The sequence below is a fragment of the Malania oleifera genome, chromosome 5 (assembly GCF_029873635.1).
Source record: "Malania oleifera isolate guangnan ecotype guangnan chromosome 5, ASM2987363v1, whole genome shotgun sequence".
Taxonomy (NCBI): domain Eukaryota; kingdom Viridiplantae; phylum Streptophyta; class Magnoliopsida; order Santalales; family Ximeniaceae; genus Malania; species Malania oleifera.
This window is the reverse complement of record NC_080421.1, coordinates 34,858,770-34,886,094: the sequence shown is the minus strand read 5'-3', so window position 1 is coordinate 34,886,094 and position 27,325 is coordinate 34,858,770. Positions and strand designations below refer to the sequence as shown.

The 27,325-nt window shown below is 37.2% G+C and overlaps 1 protein-coding gene across 2 annotated transcripts in view; it reads right to left on the bottom strand.

Annotated features, from left to right (window-relative positions):
• The window catches only part of LOC131155789 (carbon catabolite repressor protein 4 homolog 4), a 66,177-nt gene that overhangs the window by 3,569 nt on the left and 35,283 nt on the right, over positions 1–27,325 (bottom strand). For both annotated transcript variants that reach the window (XM_058109194.1, XM_058109195.1), the window contains exons 4-9: positions 12,317–12,366; positions 10,228–10,297; positions 9,972–10,093; positions 9,513–9,646; positions 7,581–7,731; positions 7,293–7,440 (exon numbers count right to left, since the gene is read on the bottom strand). In XM_058109194.1, the coding sequence (XP_057965177.1) occupies positions 7,293–7,440; positions 7,581–7,731; positions 9,513–9,646; positions 9,972–10,093; positions 10,228–10,297; positions 12,317–12,366 (675 nt within the window). The remainder of the gene's footprint in view (positions 1–7,292; positions 7,441–7,580; positions 7,732–9,512; positions 9,647–9,971; positions 10,094–10,227; positions 10,298–12,316; positions 12,367–27,325) is intronic.

Sequence of the window (27,325 nt, the reverse complement as noted above, 5' to 3'; positions counted from 1 at the left end):
TCAACTGAGATTATTCTAAGTTACTGATTTCTTCTCTGAGCAAAAGTGCTGAGTTCTTGACTCTTATCAAGAGAAGAATTCTGGTGATATAATTCTTGAGCTTCATTCTTCATTCTTTTGATATTTTGATTGAAGTATATTAGTGATTTCATATTGTACTAATCAGCTCTATCTGAGAGCATTCTTTGTACACACATATTTGATCTTCTTCTTGTAGTTTTTGACGGTTTAAGGTTGTTTGGATTGTTAGACCAAGCATGGGGTATCGCTTGGAGAGGGGGCTCTACCCTTAAGGAGGCTTGTAACGATTTGTTCCGCTCGGAAAGGAACGATATAGTGGAAACCTTAGGTGGTATTGGCCTAAGGCGAGGACTTCGGCTAGGGATAAACCGAACCTCATAAAATCTCGGTCTCACTCTTAACCTTTCTCTTTATTTTCTACATATATAAATTGTGTGGTGTGTATTCAAAGTGCAGGAAGCCAAAACCGAGATTGAGAAGACTTTTGACTTAAAAAGTATGTTGATCTTTGCGGAAACCTTAAAGGGAGTGCGTTGATCATTTGTGGAAATCTTAGTTGAAAGAAAGCAAACAAATTTCATTCTTAATAGGGCTTGAATCAAATATCCACAGGGCTATAACCAAACTCTGCTTTGAGTGTTTGGAATCAACAAAAAGTGTTGCAGCTTGTTTATTGTGTTTGTTTGGATTATTTGTTTGTTATTTGCTTGTGTTGAGATTGAGTGTGGTTTGTGGATTGGTTAAACACCTAAGCATTATTGTGTGATTGATAAATTAACAAAAAGGTTGTGAATTCATAAATAATTTATAAAGAAAATTTTAATAACCCAATTCACCCCCCCTCTTAGGACTACACCTTAATTTTCAATTGGTATCAGAGTCGTGTTATAACAAATCTTAAAAAGAAGTTATATAAAGATCTAAATAGCACACGTAGGAGTAGCTCCCTTTGGAGAGGGTCAATCCTCAACCAGACCACCAATCTTCTATGGACTCAACTATACATTTTGGAAACAACGAATGAGAATTTATCTTCAAACCATGGATTGGAAAGCTTGGAAGGTTGTCACACATGGTGACTTGATTCCTACAAAATTTGTAGATGGAAAAGAAGTTCCTAAGGAAGAAGAAGACATGACCGAAATTGACCATAAAATGTTACGAGTCAACTCTAGTGCTATAAACGTCTTATATTGTGCTCTTGATATAAATAAGTTTAATAGGGTCATGACTTGCAAAACAACAAAAGAAATTTGGGATAAACTTGAGGTAACCTATGAAGGTACTGTTGATGTTAGAGACAATAGAATTGAAATGCTCACTAGTGAATACGAAGCTTTTAGGATGAATTCAGACGAATCCATCACAAACATGTATACTAGGTTTACATATAATAAACTCCTTAAACGCTTTAGGGAAAACTCATTCCACTTATGAGATGATACGTCAAATCCTTAGAGGACTTCCACCCGTTTGGGAACCAAAAGCCATAGTCATAACGGAAGGAAGAAATCTTAAAAACACCTCACTAGATGAACTCATAGGATCACTTCTCACTTATGAGATGGCTATGAAAGAAAGGAACACTGAAAACAAAAATAAGAAATTTGTAGCTCTTAAAGCATCTAAAGAATTTAAATTATATCAAATGGATGTAAAGAGTGCATTTTTAAATGGCTATATTAAAGAAGAAGTCTATGTAGAACAACCACCGGGCTTTGAAGATATACAAAAACCTGAATATATGTACAAACAAACTAAGGCCCTATATGGTTTGAAACAAGGCCCTAGGGCTTGGTATGAAAAACTTAGTGGATTCCTACTAGATAAAGGGTTTTCTAGAGGTAAGTTTGATAGTACTTTGTTTATCAAATCTAAGAAAGATGACTTACTCATAATCCAAATTTATGTAGTTGATATTATTTTTGGTGCAACAAATGATAATCTATGTAAAGAATTTGCCAAATGTATGCAAGAAGAATTTGAAATGAGCATGATGGGTGAGTTGAACTACCTAGGATTACAAATTAAACAAGCTAAAAAGGGTCGTTACATAGTAGAGAAGTGAGTAAGGATGATTTCAGGTTAAGAATAAAGAGAACTTTAGAAGTTTGAGGACTTTAGGCGACTAAACTTATAGTTTAGGAGCCTACACAAAGGCTCAGAAGCCTGAGCTTCAGACCTCAGGTGACTGAAGTGCTACTGCATGTTGATATTCACCTTTAGAAAATCTTTAGGCGACTGAGCTTATTCTTCAGGCGTCTGAAGTCGCGGGTACTTTATATATTTTAGCACGAAACCCTAATCTTTTCATATTCCAAGCTCCTGAACCCTACTCCTCCACTCACCCAAAGACCCTATTCTTCATTTCCCTCAACTTCTCACTCAAAATCCTCCGAATCAAAGCCTCACAAACACGATCCTACATCTTTCCTACTCTTTCTAGGGTTTCAATTTGGGTGTTCATTTGCTCTCTGATTCTGATGATGCCTTGTACAAAGACAACAGCAAACCGGGATTCCTCTTCAGGAAAAGGTGACACCAACATCGAACAATGGTTGGTTTCTTCGCATTCAAAGCAGATATATCGAACCCGTCTTCCCTCCATTGAACCAATCTTAGATAAGGTTATTGACACACACTTCTTTGATTCTAAATTCCAGGAAATCCTACCTTTATTTCGAGAGATAGGTTGGAAAAATTTTGTTGTTTATCAAGCCAAAGGCTTATTTCCCAACCTCGTCAAAATATTTTATGCAAATATGGTTCATAGGGAGAATGTTTTGACCACCAAAGTAAGGGGCAAGAAGATAGTTCTAACCCCTCAAACTTTAACTCCCATTCTCCATATTACTCCGGGTGAATTTGAATGCCCAACATTTGCTCAATCTTGGATTCTCGAACAAGGCTTCACTCCGGAAGAATTTTTGCCACTCATTATGGTGAATGAACTTGTCTACTTTGGGCATCCCCCTATGTACAAGCAACTAAATTTAACAGCTCAGATACTTCACAAGATCATCACCAATAACATCTTACCACACGTCGTTCGTACGTCGATTGTTTTGTATTATGGTGCTTGCTAAAAGGGAAGAAACATGATTTAGCTAGCCTAATTCTGAAATAGATGTTGGCTAAGTTGGAAGCAAATAAAGTCACCTTCCATATGGTGGTTCTCTCAAGATTATTTTTACAAATCTTAATGTTGCCACTCCTTCTGAACTGTTCATCAAAAGGACTCAGTACGACCTTTTTACCTCCACAACCCTCAAACAAATGAGTTATGAAAAACATGATGAGGATCGGCTCTTGAAAGGAGGGAGACCACAAAGGCCAGCAGTTGTACCTCCTCCTCCTCCTCAGGATCAAACAAGGCTTTCATATTTTGTTTTGATGGTGATAAATAAAGGATGGTTTAACTAATTTGTGTTCAAGTGATGAGATTTCATAAACTCTAAAATGACAATTTTAAAAAATCAAGAAAGAATGACCAAAGATCACTAAGTGCTTAAAGTCATACTACATTTACAAAGTAATCAAGAGGAAGCTCAAGGAAACTCAAGAAAGTTAAAGCAAATACAGCTCAAAGAATGATCAAATTTAGGGAAAAAGAAAGAAGATTCATGAAGACTTCAAAGATCAAAAGAGTTTTTAAGTTTTAGGAAGTTTCATGTAAGTACTTCAATTCTAAATATCATTTTGGATGAAATGAAACTCATTAGAGGATAAAATGGACTTAGAGACCTTATTTTAAAAACCCCGAAAATATATTTTTAGATGAAAGAAAGCAAGAAAATCAAGATTCTTGAAAATTGAACAGAAAAACAGTTTTTTTTGTCTGTCCAGGCGACTGAAGTGAAAGTTCAGGCACCTGAAGAATTTCCTCAGGCGACTGAAGATTAAGTACAGACGCTTGAAGATTTTTCTGAAAGAATTCTGGAGAGACAGTATAGCCTCAGGCGATTGAAATTGGATCTCAGGCACCTAACCCTGTTTTCAACAGAAAAAATAAAATAGTGGGATAAAGGCTCAGGCAACTGAACCTATGGTTCAGGTGACCGAGCCTCAATAACGGCCATAATTTTTAAATATTTTGATTTCAAATCTAAATTACTTGCACCCCAAACTTTCTAAAAACTTGGGGGACACTCCAAGTAATCTTGGGCAACACTAATTTGACTCCTACTAAGCCTATAAATACATGGTTTATGAAATCAAAATTTAACCAAGAATTAAAAACATCTCTCAAAGCTCTCTTGCTCTCAAAGCTTTCTTGCCTATTGAATTGCTGCTAATCAACTGAGATTATTCTGAGTTACTGATTTCTTCTCTGAGCAAAAGTGTTGAGTTCTTGACTCTTATCAAGAGAAGAACACCGGTGATATAATTCTTGAGCTTCATTCTTCATTCTTTTGATATTTTGATTGAAGTATATTAGTGATTTCATATTGTACTAATCAGCTCTATCTGAGAGCATTCTTTGTACACACATATTTGATCTTCTTCTTGTAGTTTTTGACAGTTCAAGGTTGTTTGGATCGTTGGACCAAGCATGGGGTATCGCTTGGAGAGGGGGTCTACCCTTAAGGAGGCTTGTAACGGTTTGTTCCGCTCGGAAAGGAACGATATAGTGGAAACCTTAGGTGGTATTGGCCTAAGGCAAGGACGTCGGCTGGGGATAAGCCAAATCTCATAAAATCTCGATCTCACTCTTAACCTTTCTCTTTATTTTCTACATATATAAATTGTGTGGTGTATATTCAAAGTGCAGGAAGCCAAAACCGAGATTGAGAAGATTTTTGACTTATTTGCGGAAACCTTAAAGGGAGTACGTTGATCATTTGCGGAAATCTTAGTTGAAAGAAAGCAAACAAATTTCATTCTTAACAGGGCTTGAATCAAACAGGGCTATAACCAAACTCTGCTTTGAGTGTTTGGAATCAACAAAAAGTGCTGCAGCTTGTTTATTGTGTTTGTTTGGATTATTTGTTTGTTATTTGCTTGTGTTGAGATTGAGTGTGGTTTGTGGATTGGTTACACCTAAGCATTATTGTGTGATTGATAAATTAACAAAAAGGTTGTGAATTCATAAATAATTTATAAAGAAAATTTTAATAACCCAATTCACCCCCACCCCTCTCTTGAGACTACACCTTAATTTTCACATCACTGTGCCTCTAATCATCCATTCCCACTGGATAATAAAATATGTACCTCATCACATGTCATGGACCCTACCCAGTTCCTCCAATCCCTCTATAAGTCCTGAAAGCTAGTCTCCCTAATTCCAAACCCGACACACCACAAAGAAGTCATATGATGGATCTTTTCCCAAATCATTGAACAATTTAACTTCTTCCCAGGAAATATCCTTGCATTAGGCTCCAACCCTAATTACATAATTACGTAATTACATTACTATGTATATGCATAATTGATTTGATTTGATTTTGTATATATGTAATTATGTAATTGACTCGATTTAGATATGTAATTATGTACATATTTATGTATGTACATAATTATGGTATTGACTCAGCTCTCACATAAACTAAACTATGTGACTGTGTAATCATGTAAACAGAAATATAATTCAGATATTTACGCACATAATTCAAATATCTATGTACATATAACATATTATGGACACTTTTGTTTAGATAAGTACATAATTATGGCATTGATTGCACTCTGCTCGTTTGAAACTAAACTACATCATTACGTAATTAATTACATAATGCTATAATTAAAATATTTATGTACATAATTATGTAATTATGTACATATTCGAGTTGAAACCATAACTACGCAAACATGTACAAAATTGGTTAAATTCAGTTATCTAAACCAATTACTATGCATATATATAATTATGTAATTGGTACGGTTTATATATGTGTAAATGTGTAATTATGTATGAATTATGATGTGAATACATAATTACATAATTAATGCTAAATTCTGATACTCAACCAAGCCACAAATAACCCTTGAGGATGGCAGGAATAGGTGGAGACAGGTGATGTCCAGGGCAGCGAACCTCCTCACCACCGAAAGCTAACCCTCATGGCTATTGTTTACGATCTTTTTATTGCATGCTTGGGCATGTACACACTAAAAGTGAGCATCAAAGCTGTGAGTTCCACCTAATATTCCCGCAATTGCTTCCGCATGCTTTAATTGGGTAAATGGGTTGACCCATTTTTAAAAGGCTATAGTAATAAATGGATCAAATTATTTTATATAAACGGATCATAAATGGGTGAATGGGTTACTAATGACCCAACCCACTCTAACTCATACCCACCCATTTAACATGTCTACTAGTAAATGGGCAATGGATTGACACAAAAACTTGACTGGAGTGAGCCCCTTATATTTGACCCAAATGCAGTGCAATACTAATGATCCGTGGCCCAGCCCATTCCAGGCCCAATCCATTCTTGTTGCTTGGTATCACATGCATCAAACCCTTCCTTATCACAAACCCTAGCTTGCCTAAAACCCTCTGAACCGTCAACCACAGCCACAGCTCCACAAACCAGCTCTGTACCTCCACAGTTGCCACATCACTCGCCAAAACAAATGCTAGCTCTGATCTTCCTGACATCATATCTTTCCAACTCCAGCAAGCATGACTATCTGAAGATTGATTGGGCTCTTTTTTTGAGATCTACTCACCTTTCCTGAACACACCAACTGCAGTAGTTCAATATACCTTCTCCAACTCTCCCCACCCAAACCCCCTGGGGCAAATATGGAACACCCCTTACAATGGTACGCAATCCCAACTCCAAAAACTCACCTTTTCAATTTGATTTGATTGCCATCTTGTACAATATCCTCCAAACTTCATCAAATGAATTGAATTGCTTCAATCTCGAGAATACTAAGGACAAATAATTGCATATGCATCTTGCAACCAAAACAGTCATACTGATCCACTGGTTCTTATTCCAGATTTCTCCTACAGATGGACAAACTGCCCTCCCCAACTTTTTACAGGAGCGAATTGAAAGTTTCCCTTTGATCTGCAGCAACTTGATGACATACTCCTCCACACCTGAACTGCGATCAGCCCCATTAAATTGACAAAAAATACAAGAAGAGCATGAACAAGAACGAGCGAATGGTTCTTAAGTGAGAAGCACTCTTGCCCATAGCTTAGAATGGAAAGATAATTACTTGAAGGATATATTAGCATGCAACAGGCAAGGGGGAAAAACGGAAGGGAATTAGTTAAAATGCAGACATGAAATGAAGAGACCAACCTTATCACCAGGGGTTGAATTGAAGTCACCTGACAGAATTACTGACGGTGCAGAGTCAAATCTGTTTGATACCAGTATTTTAAATTGAGCTAAACGAGAGAGGAGATATTTAGCTTGTGCCAGCTTAACATCAGCCCATTCTGGATCCCTGCAGCAGAGAAATTCCAGTCTGATTTATAAATCAAGCTAAAAATATCTAAACTCAATAACTCACAGAAATCAAATTTTATATGCACAGAAACACTGGAACACGAACAAATAAATTAATGAAATCTGAACATAATTTACCAATAAAGATGAGTGTTCGCCACAATAACAGTATGATGAGAAGGATCCTTAAGTTTAAACGCAGCCATAATTCCAACACAATCACGTTTTAATCTTACACGGGGATCATTAGGATCTTCAGAATCCTCCGGTGATTTTTTTGTTGCTGAACCTGAAAATGGTCATTGAAGAAGTAAGCTACCACTATAATACACAGGAAATCAGACTGAGCAGAAACCTCTTAAGCTGCCATGTAGAAAATATCCACCATGAAAAAGAAATCAAACAAATAAATAAGGGCCCGTTCGGTATCGTTGTTGTTTTCTGTTTTCTATTTTTGTTTTTGCACAATGAAGAAACAGCTTATTAAAATTGTGTTTATTATGTTGCCAGTTTTCCATTTCAGTCATCGGTTTTCAACTGTCTGTGAAAAATTGAAAACCAAATTTTATGATTTTTTGTTGCTTTGCCAACCTATTGCCAGAAATTTTAATATCTAATAATAGTTTTTTTTGGATTAAATCATTCATTTTATACACTTTTAAATTAAAATTAAAATTAAAATAAAATGGTCATATGAATATAAATACATAAATTTCAAATAAATAATAATGAAGCCAATTACAAATATTTTTTCTATTTTTCAATTGTCATGTACAATAATTTTTTTGTTGTAAAGTCAAATATGAAAGCATAACAATTAAGTAAAATAATTATGATAATTTTTATTTTTATTATAGTATTTTTTTTATTTGTATTATTTTGAAATTTTATTATTTAAATCATATTTTTACAATATTGTTTGATTTTAAGGAAGAAAGTGAGCATTATTAATTAATTTTTTAATTTTTTTTATTTTACAAATATTAACCGAGCAGGTTGTTGGTTTCTAGTTTTAAGTTTATGTTTCTGGTTTTTGGTTTTTGTTTCTGATTTTCGTTTTCGTAATTTTTGACAGTAATACCAAATGGCCCCTAAATAAACGAATATGCTCATGCTTGTCTTCTATTAATACAAAACTTAATGGTTAAGGCTGTTTCTGTTTTTTTTTTTTTTTTTGGCCATTTTGCTTCATTTTCTCTAATAAGTAGGGGAGTGCACCTTTTTGCAGGTTTGTTTCTTGGTATTCTTTGATTGTTTTTCTTTTGTTTTTATTTGGCAAGCCTCTCATCACATGAAAACCTGAGATTTGGTTTGCTTTGATTCTAACTCTTCAAGTTTTTCTTTCCCTACTGATGCAGCTTGTGCTCTCATGCTTTATCAACATGAGAACAAGAACATCTTCCTGCATGATGACATTCTGGTTTATATGGAGCAATCACCTCAGTATGTTGCTTAGCAGGACTGGCAGAAGGTACACAAATTGAACGAGGCTATTAATATATTGAACAATATTCAGGATACTGTTGTTGCCAGTTATGGGATGAAGAAAACCGTCACATTTCCCAGTGTTTGTGGATATATAACTGTGTAGTCTCAATTAGCAATAAAGAGGGTATCCTAAAGCATATTTGAGCAAGTGCTCTCAAACAAAAGACTGCAGGCCCCATTTAAGAATTTTTCAAGTTTTATTCCATCATCTATGAAATGGACTATTTTCCCAAAGGCTCCATTAAATACGATTTGGTTCTATCTTGACATGCCATGAAAAACATAACAGATAATACAATTTCCAAAAAGTATTTAAATGTACCCCTACTAAATGCAACCTTATTTTTCCAATACTATCAAAACATTTTTCAGAAATTGCAACGTACAGAGCCAAATCAAATTTCTCATTAAAAATTGTCCAATCTCTGAAGGATTTGAAATATTCTAATAAAGCAGTAATCATATATGAAGAAAAATAAAAATGGGATGTGATGTCCTTCTGCACAAAGCCAGTGTCCTCAACAAACTTCTCATAAAAACTGTAATTAAATTACACATAAATATCAAAATGCAAACAGTTACCATCTTTTGGTCCAGCATCTTCATTTCCACCTGATAGCATATCAATGTGCTTAGCATCACATGAGATGGAGGAATCTTGAACCAAGTTTACAAGATCATTGTATTCTATTGTCTCCTCTAAGACCAACTCTGCACTGAGTAAAAGACCAAAAGATATGTTAGATGGAATAGCAATAGAAGTACATGGACTTTAATAACTATGAAAATATAAATTTTTTTTTTTCAAATGGCAATCTGATGAATTTTTATGCAAAATTTCTTTTAACCCAAACTGACTGCTCAAAACATGGACATGATTAAATTCAAAAAGTTTCATATTCGACATAATGGGAATAGCTACCCCAAGTGATTTTGGAGCGTATAAACTTTTACTATACCACAAATCTTAGAAAAGGATGCACTATTAGGATCAAAGATTTTGAATCTACATTGAACTAGAAAGGAGAGGATTCAGAAAACCTGTCATGCTTGTAAAAAATTCCACACCCATCACGCTTCTGCCCACTTCTTTGAATATAGATGCTAGAATAGCCACGGCTCTCCATATTGCCTTTGTAAAAGCTATCATACTCGTCTAGTTCCTGGTGAAGTTCATTACATGAATCAAATAGGTTCAGAAAAAGGATATGGAGGATCAAATGAAACTAGAATACAAACAAGCAAGCATTACAAAGTTATATAATAACTATAGGGGATGCCTGGAAGCAGGAGAAACCTGTAGGCAGAGGAAGTCAGCCCCAAAGCTCTTGAGAACAGTTAGTATTGCCTTGGAACGAGATTTCCACCTGCAATTGACGTAGTGGAGAAAAATATAGTAGTTTTCTCCTTTACTAATAAAACCTTGATAGACCTATCATAACTAAGAAATTGAATTTGAAATATACATGTTGATTTATGAACCATGATTCATGAAAAGTAGACCTTGAAACTTAAAATATAGCCTTCTAGTCATTCTGCCATGATTTTCCAACTCAAATGACAATTCAGGACAAATAAAATTCCTATAAAATTTCGAACAGGAGAGGGGGGTTAAAAAAAAAAATTTTTAAATAAAAATAAATAAATAAATAAAAATGAAGAAAGCCACTCTACACCCAACATCATATGAAAAGTGAGAAAATTGTCCCTAAGATCCTCCCATTCCATGCACATTATGCATGGTCTTCACATACGAATATTAGAAAAAAGTAGTTGTTCAACCAAGTATGTACAGGTTTATTCTTCACCCACAACAATCAATCCAAGAATTTTACAAGAAAATTATGCACCACAGGAAATTCAAAGTCAGGTTTCCAACATGTTAAGGGCAATTTGAGCATTCACCCATGAGAGTTATGGACAATTTTATAAGGGCCATTGGTACTTGCAGGTAGGTTGTGTGGCAATTAACCATAAGACCTTACACTGCACTTCAAACATGGAATTGTGCAGTTGGATTTAGAATTGTGCGGACTTGGACATAGACAAGGCATATTCCGAAAAATGCAAGTTTAAAAACTGGGCGCCTATTTGGTATCATTTCTGTTTTTTGTTTTCTGTTTCTGTTTCTCCACAATGAAGAAAAAAATTATAAAAACGCATTTGTTTATATTGTCAGTTTTCTGTTTTTGTTACCAGTTTTCAATTTTTTGCCAAGAAACTGAAAACCAGATTTTATGGTTTTCAATTGTTTTGGCAACCTGTTGTTAGAAATTTTAATATCCTCAGATAGTTTTTTTCGGATTAAATTAATCATTGTATACACTTTTAAATGAAAATAAAATTAAATGATTATATGAATTTAAATATAATTAAAAGAAATATATACATAAATTTCAAAAAAAAATAATAAAGCCAATTAAAAAATACTTTTACTACTTTTCAATTGTCATGTCCAACAAAATTTTTATTGTAAAGTAAATTTTGAAAGTAGAACAATTAAATAAAATAATTTTAACAAATTTTAATTTTATTATAGTAATTTTTTAATGTGTATTATTTGTAATTTTATTATTTTAATCATATTTTTATATTATTATTTGTTTTAAAATGAAAACAAGCATTTTTTTAATTAAGTTTTTAATTTGTATTAGTTTTATAAATGTTAACCAAACAGGTTGTTGGTTTCTAGTTTTTAGTTTTTGTTTCTGGATTTTGATTTTCATTTATGGTTTCTGTTTCTCTAATTTTTTACAATGATACCAAATGACCCCTTATCATACCAACAATATATCTCAATTTTAGGACAACCAATTCATCCAATCCTAAAAGACATTGATAATACATGGAAATTTTCATTTGGGGATATTTGCCCGGTTTTTAACAGAAAGTCTGCCAAACTCAAATTCTTCGTGATAAATTATAGGTTACAGAATGTTGAAGACATTACTGAACATTCAAAATAATAAAATAAAATTATAAAGAAAGAAAAAAACGAATCCTGTTAAAAAAAATTAAAACAAAGGTATAGACCCGTAACCCAAATGCACATGCCTTGCATTGGCACACAATGCCTTTACACACAACAAAATACAGGCATGCACAAGTGTGCATCCAGTATATGCTCTTTTTTTTTCGAGTACATACGTATTTTCTCATTCTATTCTATTGGCTTAGTAAAATCCATGGTGTTTCCATTCAAGATATGCAATATAAAAGGATATTCTACAAGAAGAAAAAAAAACATAAATTATTTAAAATAAAGAACAGGTTCCAACCAAGCAGCTTAGAAAATATTAATATTATTAAAGAAGCACTTCAAGAAAACTTGCACAGTTAAAAACAAAACAAGATGAATCATATGCAGCTGATGTTTCTATATTTACTTGAGACAAGGTGAGGGAGAGTGCGGAAACAAAGAACTCTTCACATACACCTACAGAATAAAATGACTTTTAAGTGTCAGAAACAAAGTGAGGAAAGGATTCTCATGGCTAGAATATATCTGCAGTAATTAACAAGCATTAAATGTCTTTACTTTTCTCGTAGTGGTTATGTAAAAGTAGCAATATTGGCTATTAAATGTTTTTACATGCAGACAATGATGTGGTGCGCAATTTTTCAACTGCAAATAAAGTGATAAAGAATAAACAAAATAACATTTGGATTGTAAACCCACATGATTGTAATAAAAAGGTCCAAGGTCAAAAGAATTTTTACATGAATACCTATTGCAATTTTTCACATAAACCCATGCTGATGAGCAAACTAAGCCAAAGAGGAAATTATAAATATCAACAGAGCAAGAAAATATTAGTTGACAGACCAAATGTCTAGGACTCTAGCGTGATCTTTAGCCAAAAGAAGGTGGTAAGTGCACAAAATTTTCCAAAATATTTCTAATTCCAACAAATAAATAAATAATTTCAATGGGATTGGAGTTAAATGACACAAGAGGAAGTAGAGGCAGCTTTAAAAAGGCAAAGTTGTTTCCCAAAAGTTTTCATAAAGGATCTGCACAGGAAGTTGTATGGGGATGGATTAGAATTGAAGGGAAATTGGATGGAAAGACTATTCCAGGAAGAAGAGGTTTGACTGCCAATCAAACTCCTTAATGGTGATAATGCACCCAGACTAGACAGTCTCACGTTAGCATTTTTTTCATGAATGTGGGGATTATTGAAGAAGATTTTATGAAAATGACGTCTGACTTTTATGATCATCATTGCTTAGAGAAGAGTCTAGATACCACTTTCTCACAACTCGATCCTGAAAAAAGCGAATCTATTAAACATAAGGTGGTTCAGAAACTAGTAACTTGGGGTGAAATCCCTACAAAATAATTGCAAAAGATTAGGCTATAGAAATATACAAAAAGAGAACTCCTTGCTTATGTTTCATTCAGAAAATATTTTTTGTCGAATGGAGACATGCTAGATTCAGCAGTTATTGCAAATGAGTGTGGAATAATCAGATTCAAAGACTTGGGGTGATCTGCAGGCTAGGAAGAAGCAATTGACAAAAGTAAATGCATAAAAGAGGAAAAAAATGCATGGACCCTATCGAAATTGCCTCCTAATACTAGACATTCAGAATAGATAGTAAAGGGTAAGTGAAAAATAAGCTTAACACAAATAGTATATTTGTCATATATATATATATAGAAGGGCAAGGTTAGTGGTTAAAAGATTTAAATAAAAAGGTGTTGATTATTTCAAAACTTTTTCACCTGTTAGTAAATTGACATTCATTAGGATTATGTTGGCCATAGCATCAATATATATAATTTGGAAATACATCAAATGGATCTAAAAATAGCCTTGTTAAAAGAAGATCCAGAAGAAATTTATATTCAACAAATGGAAGAATATATAGAAAAGCAACAAGAAGATGAAGTGTGCACATACCTTTATATGACCTCAAACAAACAGCTAGACAATGGAAGAAAAAATTAAAATTTGGATTTAAGAGAAATAAAGTTGATAATTTCTTCACTAAATGTAGTTGGAATTCTTGTGTTGTTGTTACTCTTTATGTTGAAAGGACTTGTTAATATTCACTTGTTCTGTGAATATGCATTGTCTCCTTCATCTCTCTGTCAGAGGAGGAGGGACAACGGTTATCAAGGGAGATGCAGTTATTTCTCTTTTCAAAAACATCCAGTCCATGGGTGAAGACCTTTAAGCCCCCCAAACACATTGTTGTTGTACGACTTAGAGCAAATGCCTCTGGACAATTTATATCTTTGGAGAAGACACCAGTAAAGCGGGCTATTCAAATGATCTCTCTACCAGACGGAAAGGAGGCATTGGGATGGAAGTTTTGGGATGCAAAGCTGGGGACAGCAGAGGAAAGTAATCCAGTCATATTCAAACACAAGCCATGTTGCCGCAATTGTGGCTCTTCAAATGTTGGCAAAGATCCTAAACACAAGCAACAGTCCTTCTCAAGGACTTGAGTTCTGCCTCACCAGCAATTGTATAGGAGAAGATTTGGAAAGGAAAGTCTGACCACGCTGACCATGAGGGGATTTGAGAAGGAAGATTTCCTTCTAGTTTAGAAAAAAAAATTCGATTCGAATTTTTTGGACAATCAAGATACTTGTGGGGTGTATAAACTTAATACCAATTGCTTCAGGCCCAACGTTGGGAGGGCAGAAAGTAATATGACAGTTTGGTCAAGTCTTGACAAGACTTTTAAGAAAGGAGGGGGGGAAGCTTCATGTGCATCAGCCCCGTTATTGAGCCAAACTGAACTTTAAGGAGGCATTCCTGCTGGGGAATTCCAAATTAATTGAGGCTTCAGGGCCCAGGCTACTTTGGCTCAAAAAAGGTGCAGGCAAAGCAGGGGGAAGTCCACTGGAAATTCAGTTGCGTGTCAAGGAAAAACTCCAGATCGCTCATGTCTTCTTGAGCAGATAATGCAGGGGTTGTAGGGTCTATAAGAGGTAAAACTGAAGCTGGTAGCCAATGGAAAAGATTTGTGAACAAAGGGAAGCAGACTGTTGAATAAGAAGGTGATTGGAAAAGATTCTTCTCTTCATCCACCAATTGAAAAATGATTGTGGAGGTTACCCTTAAGAGTTTAATTTCTTGAGGCATGAGGTAGTAAAAAGTACGGGTTCATCAAAATTGGTGGGATACTAAAGGAAGTGGCATTGTATCCCATGCAAGCACTAGGAAGTCTGTTTCGACATTGCTAGCATGATCTTTCCTATCACCCATTTCAAAGTGGGTGATGGCAACGAGATTCGTTTTTGGAATGAGGGATAGGTGATGACTTGTTGGAGACGACAATGCCTTGTCATTGTAGGCATTGCTGAACCACATATATTTGTGTGTTGACTCTTGTTGTTTTCACATATTCTGAGTGTTTGAATTATACTTTAGTGCTTTGGCATTGTTTCCCATGCAAGCACTAGGAAGTCTGTTTCGACGTTGCTAGCATGATCTTTCCTATCACCCATTTCAAAGTGGGTGATGGCAATGAGATTCGTTTTTGGGAGGAGGGATAGGTGATGACTTGTTGGAGATGACAATGCCTTGTCATTGTAGGCATCGCTAAACCACGTATATTTGTGTGTTGACTCTTGTTGTTTTCACATATTTTGAGTGTTTGAATTATACTTTAGTGCTTCATTGCTTGCTGCGTTCATAATTTCCGCTGTGCAATCTCATACTCGTTATTACAACAATTGGTATCAGAGCGTTGTTGTCATGGCATCGGGTTCTTCTTCTGCAAGGTTTGATGTTGTCAAATTCGATGGAACCCGAAATTTCAATTTATGGCAAAGGAGAGTGAAGGATGTACTTGTACAGCAAGGGGCGGTGAAGGCTTTGTATGGTGTTCAACCGGTCAGTATGGATGAAGCAACTTGGAGAGAATTGGAGGCAAAGGTTGTTTCCACAATACGTTTGTATTTGGCCAACGAAGTACTCTATCATGTGATGGAAGAGGATCCTCTAGCAGCTGTGTGGCAAAATTTAAAAAGTCGGTACATGTCCAAATCACTTTCTAATAAGTTATTTCTTAAGCAGCGTCTTTATTGGCTTAAGATGGTTGATGGTTCGAACTTAAATCAACACATCAATGCATTTAATCAAATTATTAGTGATTTAATGCATGTTGATATTAAGTTTGATGAAGATGATAAGGCTTTGATATTACTAAACTCCTTGCCAATAACTCATGCTTATGAAAATTTAGTTACCACTCTTACATGGGGAAAAGAGGCTCTCAATTTAGAAGAGGTGACAAGTGTTTTGTTGAATTTTCATCAAAGGCTGAAAATATGTGATGAAGGAGAAGGACTTGTGGTGAAAGGTAATAATGAGCATGGCAAAGGAAAGTTCAAAAGTGGATCGAGTCAAAAATCCCATACTCAATCCCAGAGGAAAAAGGATATTCGGTGTTACAAGTGCAGTACAAAGGGGCATGTTAAACCGGAGTGTTCGGATTGGGTGAAAGGAAATGCTGAAAAGCATGAAGGGATTTCAAAATCAATGAATGTGGTTCAAGAAGGAAATTCAGTTTGCAGTGATGGTGATGTTTTTTCTGTTTCGTCGAGGTCGGATCACCTTACAAATTCATGGATACTTGACTCAGCATGTTCTTACCATATGACTCCAAACAAGGAGTGGTTCAGCACCTACAGGTTGGTAAATTTAGGTTCAATTCTAATGAGTAATGATGTTTCTTGTAAGATCATTGGCATAAAAAATGTTAAAATAAAAATGTTTAATGGTGCTGTAAGAACCTTGAGTAATGTAAGACATATACCGGAGTTACGGGAGAGCCAGGGCATTAAGAGACACTTTACCGTGCGCCGGACACCTCAACAAAATGGTGTGGTTGAAAGGATGAACCAAACTCTAGCTGAAAGAGCTCGGTGTCTCGAACATAATTCAGGGCTACCGAAGAACTTCTGGGCTGAGGCAGTTAGTATAGCTTGTTTCTTGATAAACAGATCACCAAGGGCATCACTATAAGGGAAAGTGGCAGAAGAGGCATGGACGGAAATGCAATAGACTACTCTGGATTGAAGGTATTCGGTTATCCAGCCTATGTTCACATGTCTAGTGAGGAGAGATCGAAAGTTGATGCAAAATCCAGACAATACATTTTTTTGGAATATCCAAGGGTGTGAAGGGTTACAAGTTGTGGGATCCAATGGCAAACAAGGTGGTGATCAGTAGAGATGCAGTCTTTGATGAGAAGGCTATGGTGAAGCGTACTCAAGATTGTGATGTACAGGAATAGGAGCCAAAAAACTGAGGCAAAGACGAACATGTTGTGCAAGTAGAGTTGGAAGCTCAGGGCAATGGCAATGATCTTGGTCCTATGGTTGCAGGGACCTTTAGCTCGAGAAACCAGCAAGTCAACAAAGTTCCTATATGGAGATCCAGACGCACTATCAGACCTCTGCCAAGGTATGGATTTGAAGAGTTAGTGTATTATGCTTTCCTTACTAGTTGCAACGATCCAACTACATTTCAAGAGGCAGTGCACGGCCAAGAGAAAGGTAGGTGGATGGGTGCAATGATTGAAGAAATAGAATCACTATATAACCAAACTTGGGAGTTGGTGGAGCTTCCAGATGGGAAGAGAGCTATAGGCTGCAAATGGGTATATGGGAAAAAGGAAACAATTTCAGAAAAGAAAGGAGAAAAATTCAAGGCACGGTTAGTGGCAAAAGGGAACTCATAGAAAAAGGGAATAGACTAAGATGAAATATTTTCACCTGTGGTCCGACACACTTCTATCAGGATAGTATTGGGGTTGGTAGCTCATTATGATCTACATTTGGAACAAATGGATGTGAAGATAGCGTTTCTTCATGGTGACTTAGAGGAATAGATTTATATGATACAGCCGGAGGGATTTTGCAAACCAGGAAAAGAAAACTTAGTTTACAAGTTGAAGAAATCTCTTTACGGGTTGAAACAGTCACCAAGGCAATGGTATAAAAGATTTGATTCCTACATGATCAAAATTGACTACAAAAATGTGAGTATGACTACTGCGTGTATGTGAACAAGCTTGATGGTGGTTCTCTTATTTTCTTGTTATTGAATGTCAATGACATGTTGATAACTGCTAAAGATTTAACTGAGGTAAATCAGTTAAAGGAATTAGTGCATAAAAAATTTGACATGAAAGATCTTGGTTCAATCAAGAAAATACTTGAGATGAAGATTCGCCGAAAAATAACTGCAGGGAGGTTAAGGTTATCTCAGGGCACTAATGTGGAGAAAGTGTTGGATAGGTTTAGCATGGCTGATGCAAAACCGCTATGTACACCTCTAGCTAGTCATTTTAAATTGTCTGTTGCAGATTGCCCAAGTACGGATGATAATATCCGGGACATGTCAAAAGTCTCTTATGCTAGTGCCGTGGGGAGTTTAATGTATGTCATGGTGTGTACAAGACCAAACTTAGAACATGTTGTGAGTGTGGTGAGTAAGTTTCTCTCTAATCCGAGAAGACAGCATTGGGAAGCCATCAAATGGATATTCAGATACTTACGAGGCACATCGGGTTATGGCATCATGTTCAGCAAGCAACAGTGTAGTTCTTCAGTTGTGGGGTTTGTAGATGCTGATTATGCAGGGGATATGGATGATAAAAGGTCTACAACGGGTTATGTCTTTGCCTTTGTAGGAGGACCTATATGTTGGAGATCCATGATTCAATCTCTGGCATAGTAGTCAGATGCGCGAGGCGAGCCGAGGTGCAAAGGGTCTTTGAAGCCGAGGCGCGAGGCGCGAGGTGAAGGCGCGCGCCTCACGAAGGTGAGGCGCACAATTATTAAAATGGTGTAAAATATCTATTTGGGGTAATTTATATATGAACATATGAATATCTAGTCATATTAGAATTTAAAATGTCAAAACATTCAATAAAAAAATTGGAAATTTAATAAAATTGCCAAGACAAAGCCCAAAAGCCTCAACAATTCAACATAGTTCAACATCAAAAGAAAAGAGTACAATAAAAGATTTCAAAATATAAAATCTAAAAATCCTCCTCAATCATCACTCATCACTCATCATCAACTAGGTCGGTGAAGATATCATCATCTTCCTCTTCATCATTAGAACTGTTTTCTCCAACATCTTTTTCCTCTTCCGTCTCCTCTACACTATCCACTTGGATTTCATCCTCATCTACAAGTTCCAACATTGTGGTCCGACCCCTAGCAGTGGTTGCACTACTAGATGAAGCCCTTCCTCTTCCTTTAGACGATGATGGCATATTTGTACTTATTCTTGATCTAGTGTGATGCGGGGGGTTATTTAGTCCAGCGGCTCTAGCAACAGAATCCCAAGTCAAATTATCATCTTCAAACACAAGTTCATCATCCTCATCAGAATCACCATCCATCCTACCAATCAACCACTCATTACTATCATCAATGTCCTTCAGGAGGATGGGATCAATGGTGTCACGTTTGTCGTATCGACGCCTCAAAGTTCGATTATATTTCACAAATACCAAATCATTCAAGCGTTGTTGGGATAGCCTATTTCTCCTTTTGCTATGAAGCTGCAAAAAGTTTAAAGTAATATGGTTAATAATGATTCTAAAAAGCAGTAGATTGGTAGTTCTTGTTCTTTAATAATTAATCCATGATATACTAATGACTTACATGTTGGAATATGCTCCAATTTCTTTTGCAGCCGGTAGCACTACACGTGAGGCTAAGAATTTTCACAGCAAACTTTTGCAAGTTTGGAGTTGTTGATCCATATGCCATCCAACTTATGCACGCAGCAAGCATGCAGCAGGAAGAAGAAGAAGAAGAAGAAGAGAAGCAGCAGCAGAAAAAGAAGAAGAAGAAGAAGAAGAGAAGAGAAGCAGCAGCAGCAGAAGAAGAAGAAGAAGAAGACTTACAAAGGTTCGAAGTGTTGAAGGCGACGTGACGAACTCACGTCGTGCTCGAAGGCAGTCAGACGAACCCACGACTGCTTCGAAGGCAGGCAGACGAACTCGCGAGGGCTCCGGCTGGTTCGAAACGAAGTTGCGCAGGTTGTGCTTCTTCAAAATGTCGAAGATGAACTCACGATCCTGGTCGAAGCTCGAAGACGAAGTCGCGAAGGCTTCCGGCTGGTTCAAAGGCTCGCAAACGAACTCACGAAGGGCTTCGAAGGGTCGAAAGGGGCTAGGGCTCTGTTCGTTTGAGTCGAATAAGGGATACGAGTCTGGCTTGGGCTATTTGTCTCCTTTAAATGGCTTAAAAATACACAAGGCGCGCCTCACTGCGCCTCGCGCTTCACTGCGCCTCGTCTCGCCTGGGGTCGCCTCTTGCAGGTCGCCTCGCCCCACCTGGTATGAGGCGGCGAACTCATCGCCTCACTGCGCCTTGCCCCTAGGAGGCGCGCTTTTAACTCCTATGATCTCTGGTGGCATTGTCCACAACTAAAGTGGAATATATGGCAATTGTTGTAGCCGCAAAAGAAGTCATATGGCTTACCAGTTTGGTCAAAGAGCTGAGCTTACAACAAGATGGGGTTGTGCTGCGTTGTGACAATCAGAGTGCTATTTACTTAGCGAAGAATCAAGTGTACCATGCTAGAACCAAACATATTGATGTGAGGTTCCACAAGGTTCGGTAGTTGATTACTTCAGGTGAACTTGTATTGGAGAAGGTTCACACATCTGAAAACGCAGCTAATATTTTGACAAAACCAGCAACTACTGATAAGTTCAAGCAATGCTTGAGCTTACTTGAAGTCTCCCAGTGCTAGATGGGAGACAAACCCAACCGAACGTTCTAAGGTCAAGGTGGAGCAATCAGATATATTTTTCAAGCTCTCCTAAGGGGCGTATAATCACCAAGGTGGAGATTGTTGTATTTGTGTGGCTCTTATACTTTGTGGAGTATACTAGATAAAAGGAATAAAAACATACATGAAGTCTTTTGGTGATGAGCAGCAAAGACTCGTCGACGAGAAGATACCGAGAGTCAGAAAAATTCAGAAGTTTTGTGATACTGAGAGCAATTTTAGTGACTCGTTGAAGAGTGGACACTTCTCGTTGACGAGCTCGAGGCTACGAGAAAGAATTCAAATTTTGAATTGGAATGCTGGGACGGTTGGGTATTTGGAGGGAAGCCTCCGAAAGGTTGATAAATATGTTTTTTCTGGGCATATTATGAAGAGAGAGAGATCATTGTATCTTTGTATTGTGTAACTTTCATTTCATAGTAAAACATTTGCCGGATTGCTCCCGTGGATGTAGGCATTGCCGAACAACATATATTTGTGTGTTGATTTTTGTTGTTTCCATATATTTTGAGTGTTTGAATTATACTTTAGTGCTTCATTGCTTGCTGCATTCTAATTTTCGCTGTGCAATCCCATACTCGTTATTACAACAGCTAATCATGCGACAAATGAAATAAAACTTGAGCAATTCTACAATTTATTAAAAAAGATTTCAAAGATTGGGATGTATCCCCTCATATCTTCGGCCATAGACTCAATCAGAATAAGAGAATCGGCCCAAATCACATAAAAGATTGGTTGCTGTAGAAAGGAAAGCACGAGCTAGGGTTTGAATAAAAGTAAGGTGGTGAGAAAGGAAAGTCTTGAAAATTGCCCATCTTAGCTATAGCTCCAACCCTAAAAATAAGGGGGCGTCCCAGAAGGAGAAGCACACCAACACAGAGAGAAACACTCATACATTGAGCAAAGAAAAAGGAGAGGCATTACAGTAAATTGAGGGATAGGTTAGTCTCGAGGGCTAAAACCCTAGAGCACATCCAAGTGCTCCCTGCAACTCGAAGGCACAGCCCAGTGCCCCATGAAATCCAAAGGCACCCCTACCTACACAAGGAAGCACTCAACCCAGAAGATTACACAAGAGAGAAGCAAGAGCCTAGACAGAAAAGAACGCAAGGATAAGAAGACCCGAAGGAGTAGAAGACCTCAGGTATACATCCATTGGCTTATCCTTCCATAAACTATCATATATCATAGGTACCGGGTAAGAAGAAGGATCCCCTCATGCATGCATGCACGTAGGTCTCCCCTGAAAACCCCCACGGTCCCACTAGAACCAAGCCCAAACCCTGAGACCCGCACATCCAAACAATAACCAAAGCCCATGTTTTTAAAATAACCAAAGTCCATGTTTTAAAATAACCAAAGCCCCTACTTTTTTTCTTTAAATAGCCCAAAACCTTGTTTTTTAAATAAATAAACCAAAGCCCATAATCCAAAAGCCTAAGTTTTTAAAATAACCCAAAAGCCCATTTTTTTTATAAATAACCCGAAGCCTATGCTTTTAAAATAGACCAAAGCCCAAATCTAAAAACAGCCTAGAGCCATGTTTTCAAATAAAATTAGCCCAAAGCCCAAATCTAACCTTAAGCCCATGTTTTTAAATAAATAGCCCAAAGCCCACATTTTTAAACAACCTAAAGCCTAATAGCTTGAAGCCCATTAACCCAAAGCCCATATTCTGAAAACAAACCAAAACCCAAATATCCAAACCAAACCCCAAAGCCTAGAGCCCGAACCAGGCCCACACAAAACAAAGCAACCCAAAGCCCAAATATCCAAACCGGACCCCAAAGCCCAAAGCCGAGTTAGGTCTAGGCTCCAAGTCCAACCCAAGCCCACCAGTACACCATAGGGTCCACAAACCCAATCCCCGAGTCATTCAGGGCCAACCCAGTGGGTTGACTCGCTTGAGTCAACCCTATCCACCATCTAAGTCAATTCAAGTAAGTCTGACCCACTGAGTTTGGGGTGAGTCAACTCACCCTGATCTATTTCCATCCCCAAATCCAAATGCAATAGAGAAAAGAGAAGGGGAAATCATCTGTCATGATGAAGCCAATCTAGGGTTCTACTTTGAGCCCCTAATCCTTGAATAACCTACAAGATAGCAACAAAACCACCCAATAGAATCAATAAATAAGAAAAGGAAAAAGAAAAGTGAAGAAAATTTAAACAAAGCAGATCTAGGGGGGTGAAGGATCAAAGGGTAGCATCGTAGGTTTGAAAACCCTCTCAGATCTGAAAAACCCTAGGAGAAAAGGGTAGCCAAGAGCCCTCATAGATCTGGGAGGTCACAGATCTAAGTAGAAGAACATAGAAAAAAGAGGGAGTCAAAGGGGGGGGGGGGGGAGAGAGATCTAAGAACACCACAGAAGTGAGGAAACCACTAGGGATCCGAAGAGGTTGTAGGTCTAAGGGATAGAACCAAAAGGAGAAAGAAGTGGAAGAGGCAGAAGCCTCGCAGGGAAGAAAGAACAGAGAGAGAAAGAGATAGGAACGCAGAGAAAGGAGAGAGAGAGAATGCAAAGGAAGCGAGAGAGATGAGAGAGGGGATCGGAAAAATGAGCAAAAAGAAAAAAAAAAAAAGGGTTTTATATGAAAGGGTTAATGACCATGTGTCACCACCAGGTGGTGACACGTGGCACAATCTAGTCCAAGCATCAAGTGCATGACGCGGCTCAACATAAGCCGTTCGATCTGTGTTTTCTCCAGATGGTTCAAATCATGCCACGTCAGCAATTCGAGTATATTATTCTAGGCCACCCGAAGGGTGACACGCGACAGGGATAATGTCAGCAGCACGTCACACCCATTTTCCAAAAATTCAAAAAAAATATTAAAAAGGGGGGGCATCCTCGAGTGGTGACACGTGTGCTGACGTCACCCCATTTCTCAGAAATATATATATATATATATATATATATTTATATATATGTTGCCATGTGTCCTCACCCTGAGTTGACACGTGGCTTCCCCCCCCCCCCCAAATTCCCCAAAGCGGTTGACCCAGTTCGGACCGGTCAAACCGGTCCATAATTATTTTTTATTTATTTTATCTATTTATTTCTATTATTTATTTAATTTTTGATTGAGAAAAATTCATAAAAATAGGAAAATTTGAAAAAAAAATCAAAAAAACATTTTGAAAGTCAAAAAAAATAAAATAAATATTTTGAGTTATTTTGGCTAGGAAAAATGGAGAAAAACCTTTGAAAAATCCCATAAATTTTGAAAACAATGTTAAAAGTGCTTAGGAAATTTTTTACAAAATTTTGAAAAATTAGGGAATATTATATATATATATATATATATATTTGTTAATTTTCTTGATTTTTGGGTGGGTGTGCCCCAATGATTTTAAAAAAGGAATGGAATATCTTTAGACCTCACCTATAACGGCTCTGAGAGGGGTTTTTCTAACAAGATCTCTTCTTTTGGAGGTCTTATTAGACATTCCTAAGTCACGCCCAGATTTTTTTTAATCTACTATTAACTTTGTACATTTATTCATTTATTTGTTTGTTTATTTTGAAAGGAGCTAATTAAAAAGTTATCAAATTCAATTTGGGAATTATTCTTAATTAATTAGGTACCGTTCGTAGAACGGGTATGTAGGGGTTGTGAATACCTTCCCCTCGCATAACCGAACTCTCGATCCCAATCCTGATATATGCAGACCGAGACTACTGGTTCCTTAGCTTAAGTTTAGTCTAGTGACCAAGCAAATGAGTTGTAATTGGGTATTCTAACCACACCAACGAAAATAGGTCAGTGACGACTCCAAATTCAAAATTTTCAAAAATCATATATTTTATTCCCTCACCTCCCCCAGGGCACCTTGTCCTGGGACGTCACAACAACTTGGCAACTCCTCTGGGGAAATTAGAGAGTCGAGTCATTAATTAATTATAAATTATCCCAAATGTGAATTTAATAAATCTTTTAATTACTCCATCTTATTTTGTGAATATTGTTTATATAATTGTGAATATTTTTTTGTATATATGTTTTAATAAGGATGTGTAAAGATGAATGAATGTGGGGTTTGTGGGAATAGGCTAAGTATATGAACTCACACACATTTTCATGAGTCTTCTACCAGGGTTTTACCCTCTAGAAATAGAAAGAAGCACGGTACCGTTAGCTGTCATGAGACAAGGTCTTTGGGGGCGTGGATTACTCCGCTTAGTTTGAACTTTGTCCAAGCCCATTGGGTGAGGATAGGAGACATGCTAGGAGCCTGTTGACCCTATGGGTCATACTCTGTTTTGATTATGACAAATACTCAGGTATTTAATGATTGCCAAGTTGATGTGCAGGTTTATCTTGGCAGTATCCTATGATGGCACTCGGAGACCCGGAGGAAAACAAAGACTCTGAAGACCCTTGATATAATTGATTTGTTGTAATTTATATTCGGGTCTGTAATATTTAAGTAGGAAAGGTCTGTAATAGTAAATAGGTCTTTGGTTTGTAATAAGCTCACACACATCACATGCATGATAATACGTAAGCTCAAACAAACCATGAATGACAATGGACTTTAGAAAGACCTTAGGGTTTTCCCTTCGGTTGACCTTTGGTCGACCGACACCGGACTTTTTCGGTGTCTCTAAATTGGACCTCAAGTGCCCCTAGGACACTCACACTTTCACATATAATTGTTAGGCACTTAAATAGGGCTTTATTGTGTTAAGACAGGACCGAAATGCACACTTGGTGCACTTTCGGTCGACCGGCCAAAAATAGTTCATTCTTGGCCTGGTCGACCGAACCATCCCTGGGTCAACCGTTGACCTAGGTCCCAGTCGACCGAGACCATGTAGTTCATTTGACCCCAGTCGACCGAACCAGATGGAAGTCAACTTTTTGACCTCTCGGTCGACCGAGCACTTTTTTACTCCAACTACCTGGTCGACCGAGGGGTCTTGGGAGGATTCCCAACGGTCTGGTCGACCGAGCCATGCAGTTCAAAAAGGGGCCGGTCGACCGAACCTCGGAGTTTTGGAAAATCGCCCTTGCCCGGTCGACCGACCACTCAGTTCAAAATGCCCCTGGTCGACCGAGCCACTTGAGTCCTGGTCGACCGAACCATTTCTGTTCAATCGGACCTCTCGGGTTGGTCCAATTTTTACCGTGGTTAATATTTTTCTAAACAGGGTTAAAATGCCTTAAACGTCATTAAACTTTTCTAATAATACCCTATAGGTCCCCAACGGTCATATTTCCTTCCATAGCTATATATATGGGTTCATTTGCAAAGATTAAAAGGAGATTAGCCACTTTGATTAGGGAAAATTCTTTGAAAAACCAAAACCCTATAATACTCATTTTATTACTCAAACCACTCATACTTGCCTTCTATCATTGCCTACATATTTTGTAAGTTGATTGAGTGTTTTGTTTAAAAGGTTTGCTCTCCTTATGCTACTTGTTTGACACGAGTTTCTTGAGAGCCAAACCTAAGGATTCTTAGGAGGCTTTTGCTAATAAGCATTTCCTAAGAAAACCTTGTTAGATCTTCTAAGCTTGCACTTTCATTGCAAGATCTTGGGAAGAGTGTATTTGTTTTTATTTGCAAAAACTTTTCAAACACTTCCAAATATCTATTGTACTTTTATATTGCAAAATACTTTGAACAGATATTTGCTTGTGTGATTGTGATCTTTGTTGCAATATTCTTTCACTCATATATTATTTGCTGAATACAAAGATTACATGTCTTTTGCAAACCAAGCATATACATCGTTTAATACTTACATGCTTGAGATATCTTAATGATTGAAATACATAAGACTTGACATCTTTGTGTGAACCTATTTGTTGAATATCTTGCGATACAAAGATTGTTTGTTTGACACTCTCACATACTCTTTACACCGATAGAAAATACCTTTGAGAGTTGAATCATCTAGACCACATTGAGCTTACAAATTATTTCATATTTGTGGTGTATATTATTGCGCGAATTTGGGTACATATCTGCTTCACTTGAAAGCACAATCACTGTACCATTTCATTGTAATACACTTTGGTTGTATTTCCAGGCACGGGCCTGAAGAGGGAGACTAGCCCTGGAATAGTCCCAGATTGGCTTAGACCCGGTTAGGAAAGCTAGGTACGTCGTCCTGTTAAGGCGTATAGGTTGAGGTCAGCCCCGCTAATTGACCTAGTTAAGGTTGAGGTCAGTCCTGTGATAATTTGACCTGATTGTAAACGGTGCCGCTCCACCCTTAAGTGAGCTATTAGTGGAATCCTCTAACTTGCGAGCTTGAGGCAGGGACGTAGGCACAGTTGGCTGAACCCCGATAACACATCGGGTGTTTGCTTATATCTCTGCACTTTATATTTACCGCACGTGTATGTTATGGGTGAATGATGCGTATGACTTAATTTTCACAGTATATTTATCTACGCGTTTGGAAATTGCATAGACTGATCCTAGGTTGTGTACATACCATGTTTGCATAGATCAACCTAGGTGAAAAAGTTTTAAAAATTCCAATTCACCCCCCCTCTTGGCAATACACCAATTCTAACAGACCCTATTATTAATAGGGAATAGAGCTTAACCACACTTAATTGTCTATAGTTTTCCCTCCCTTAAGA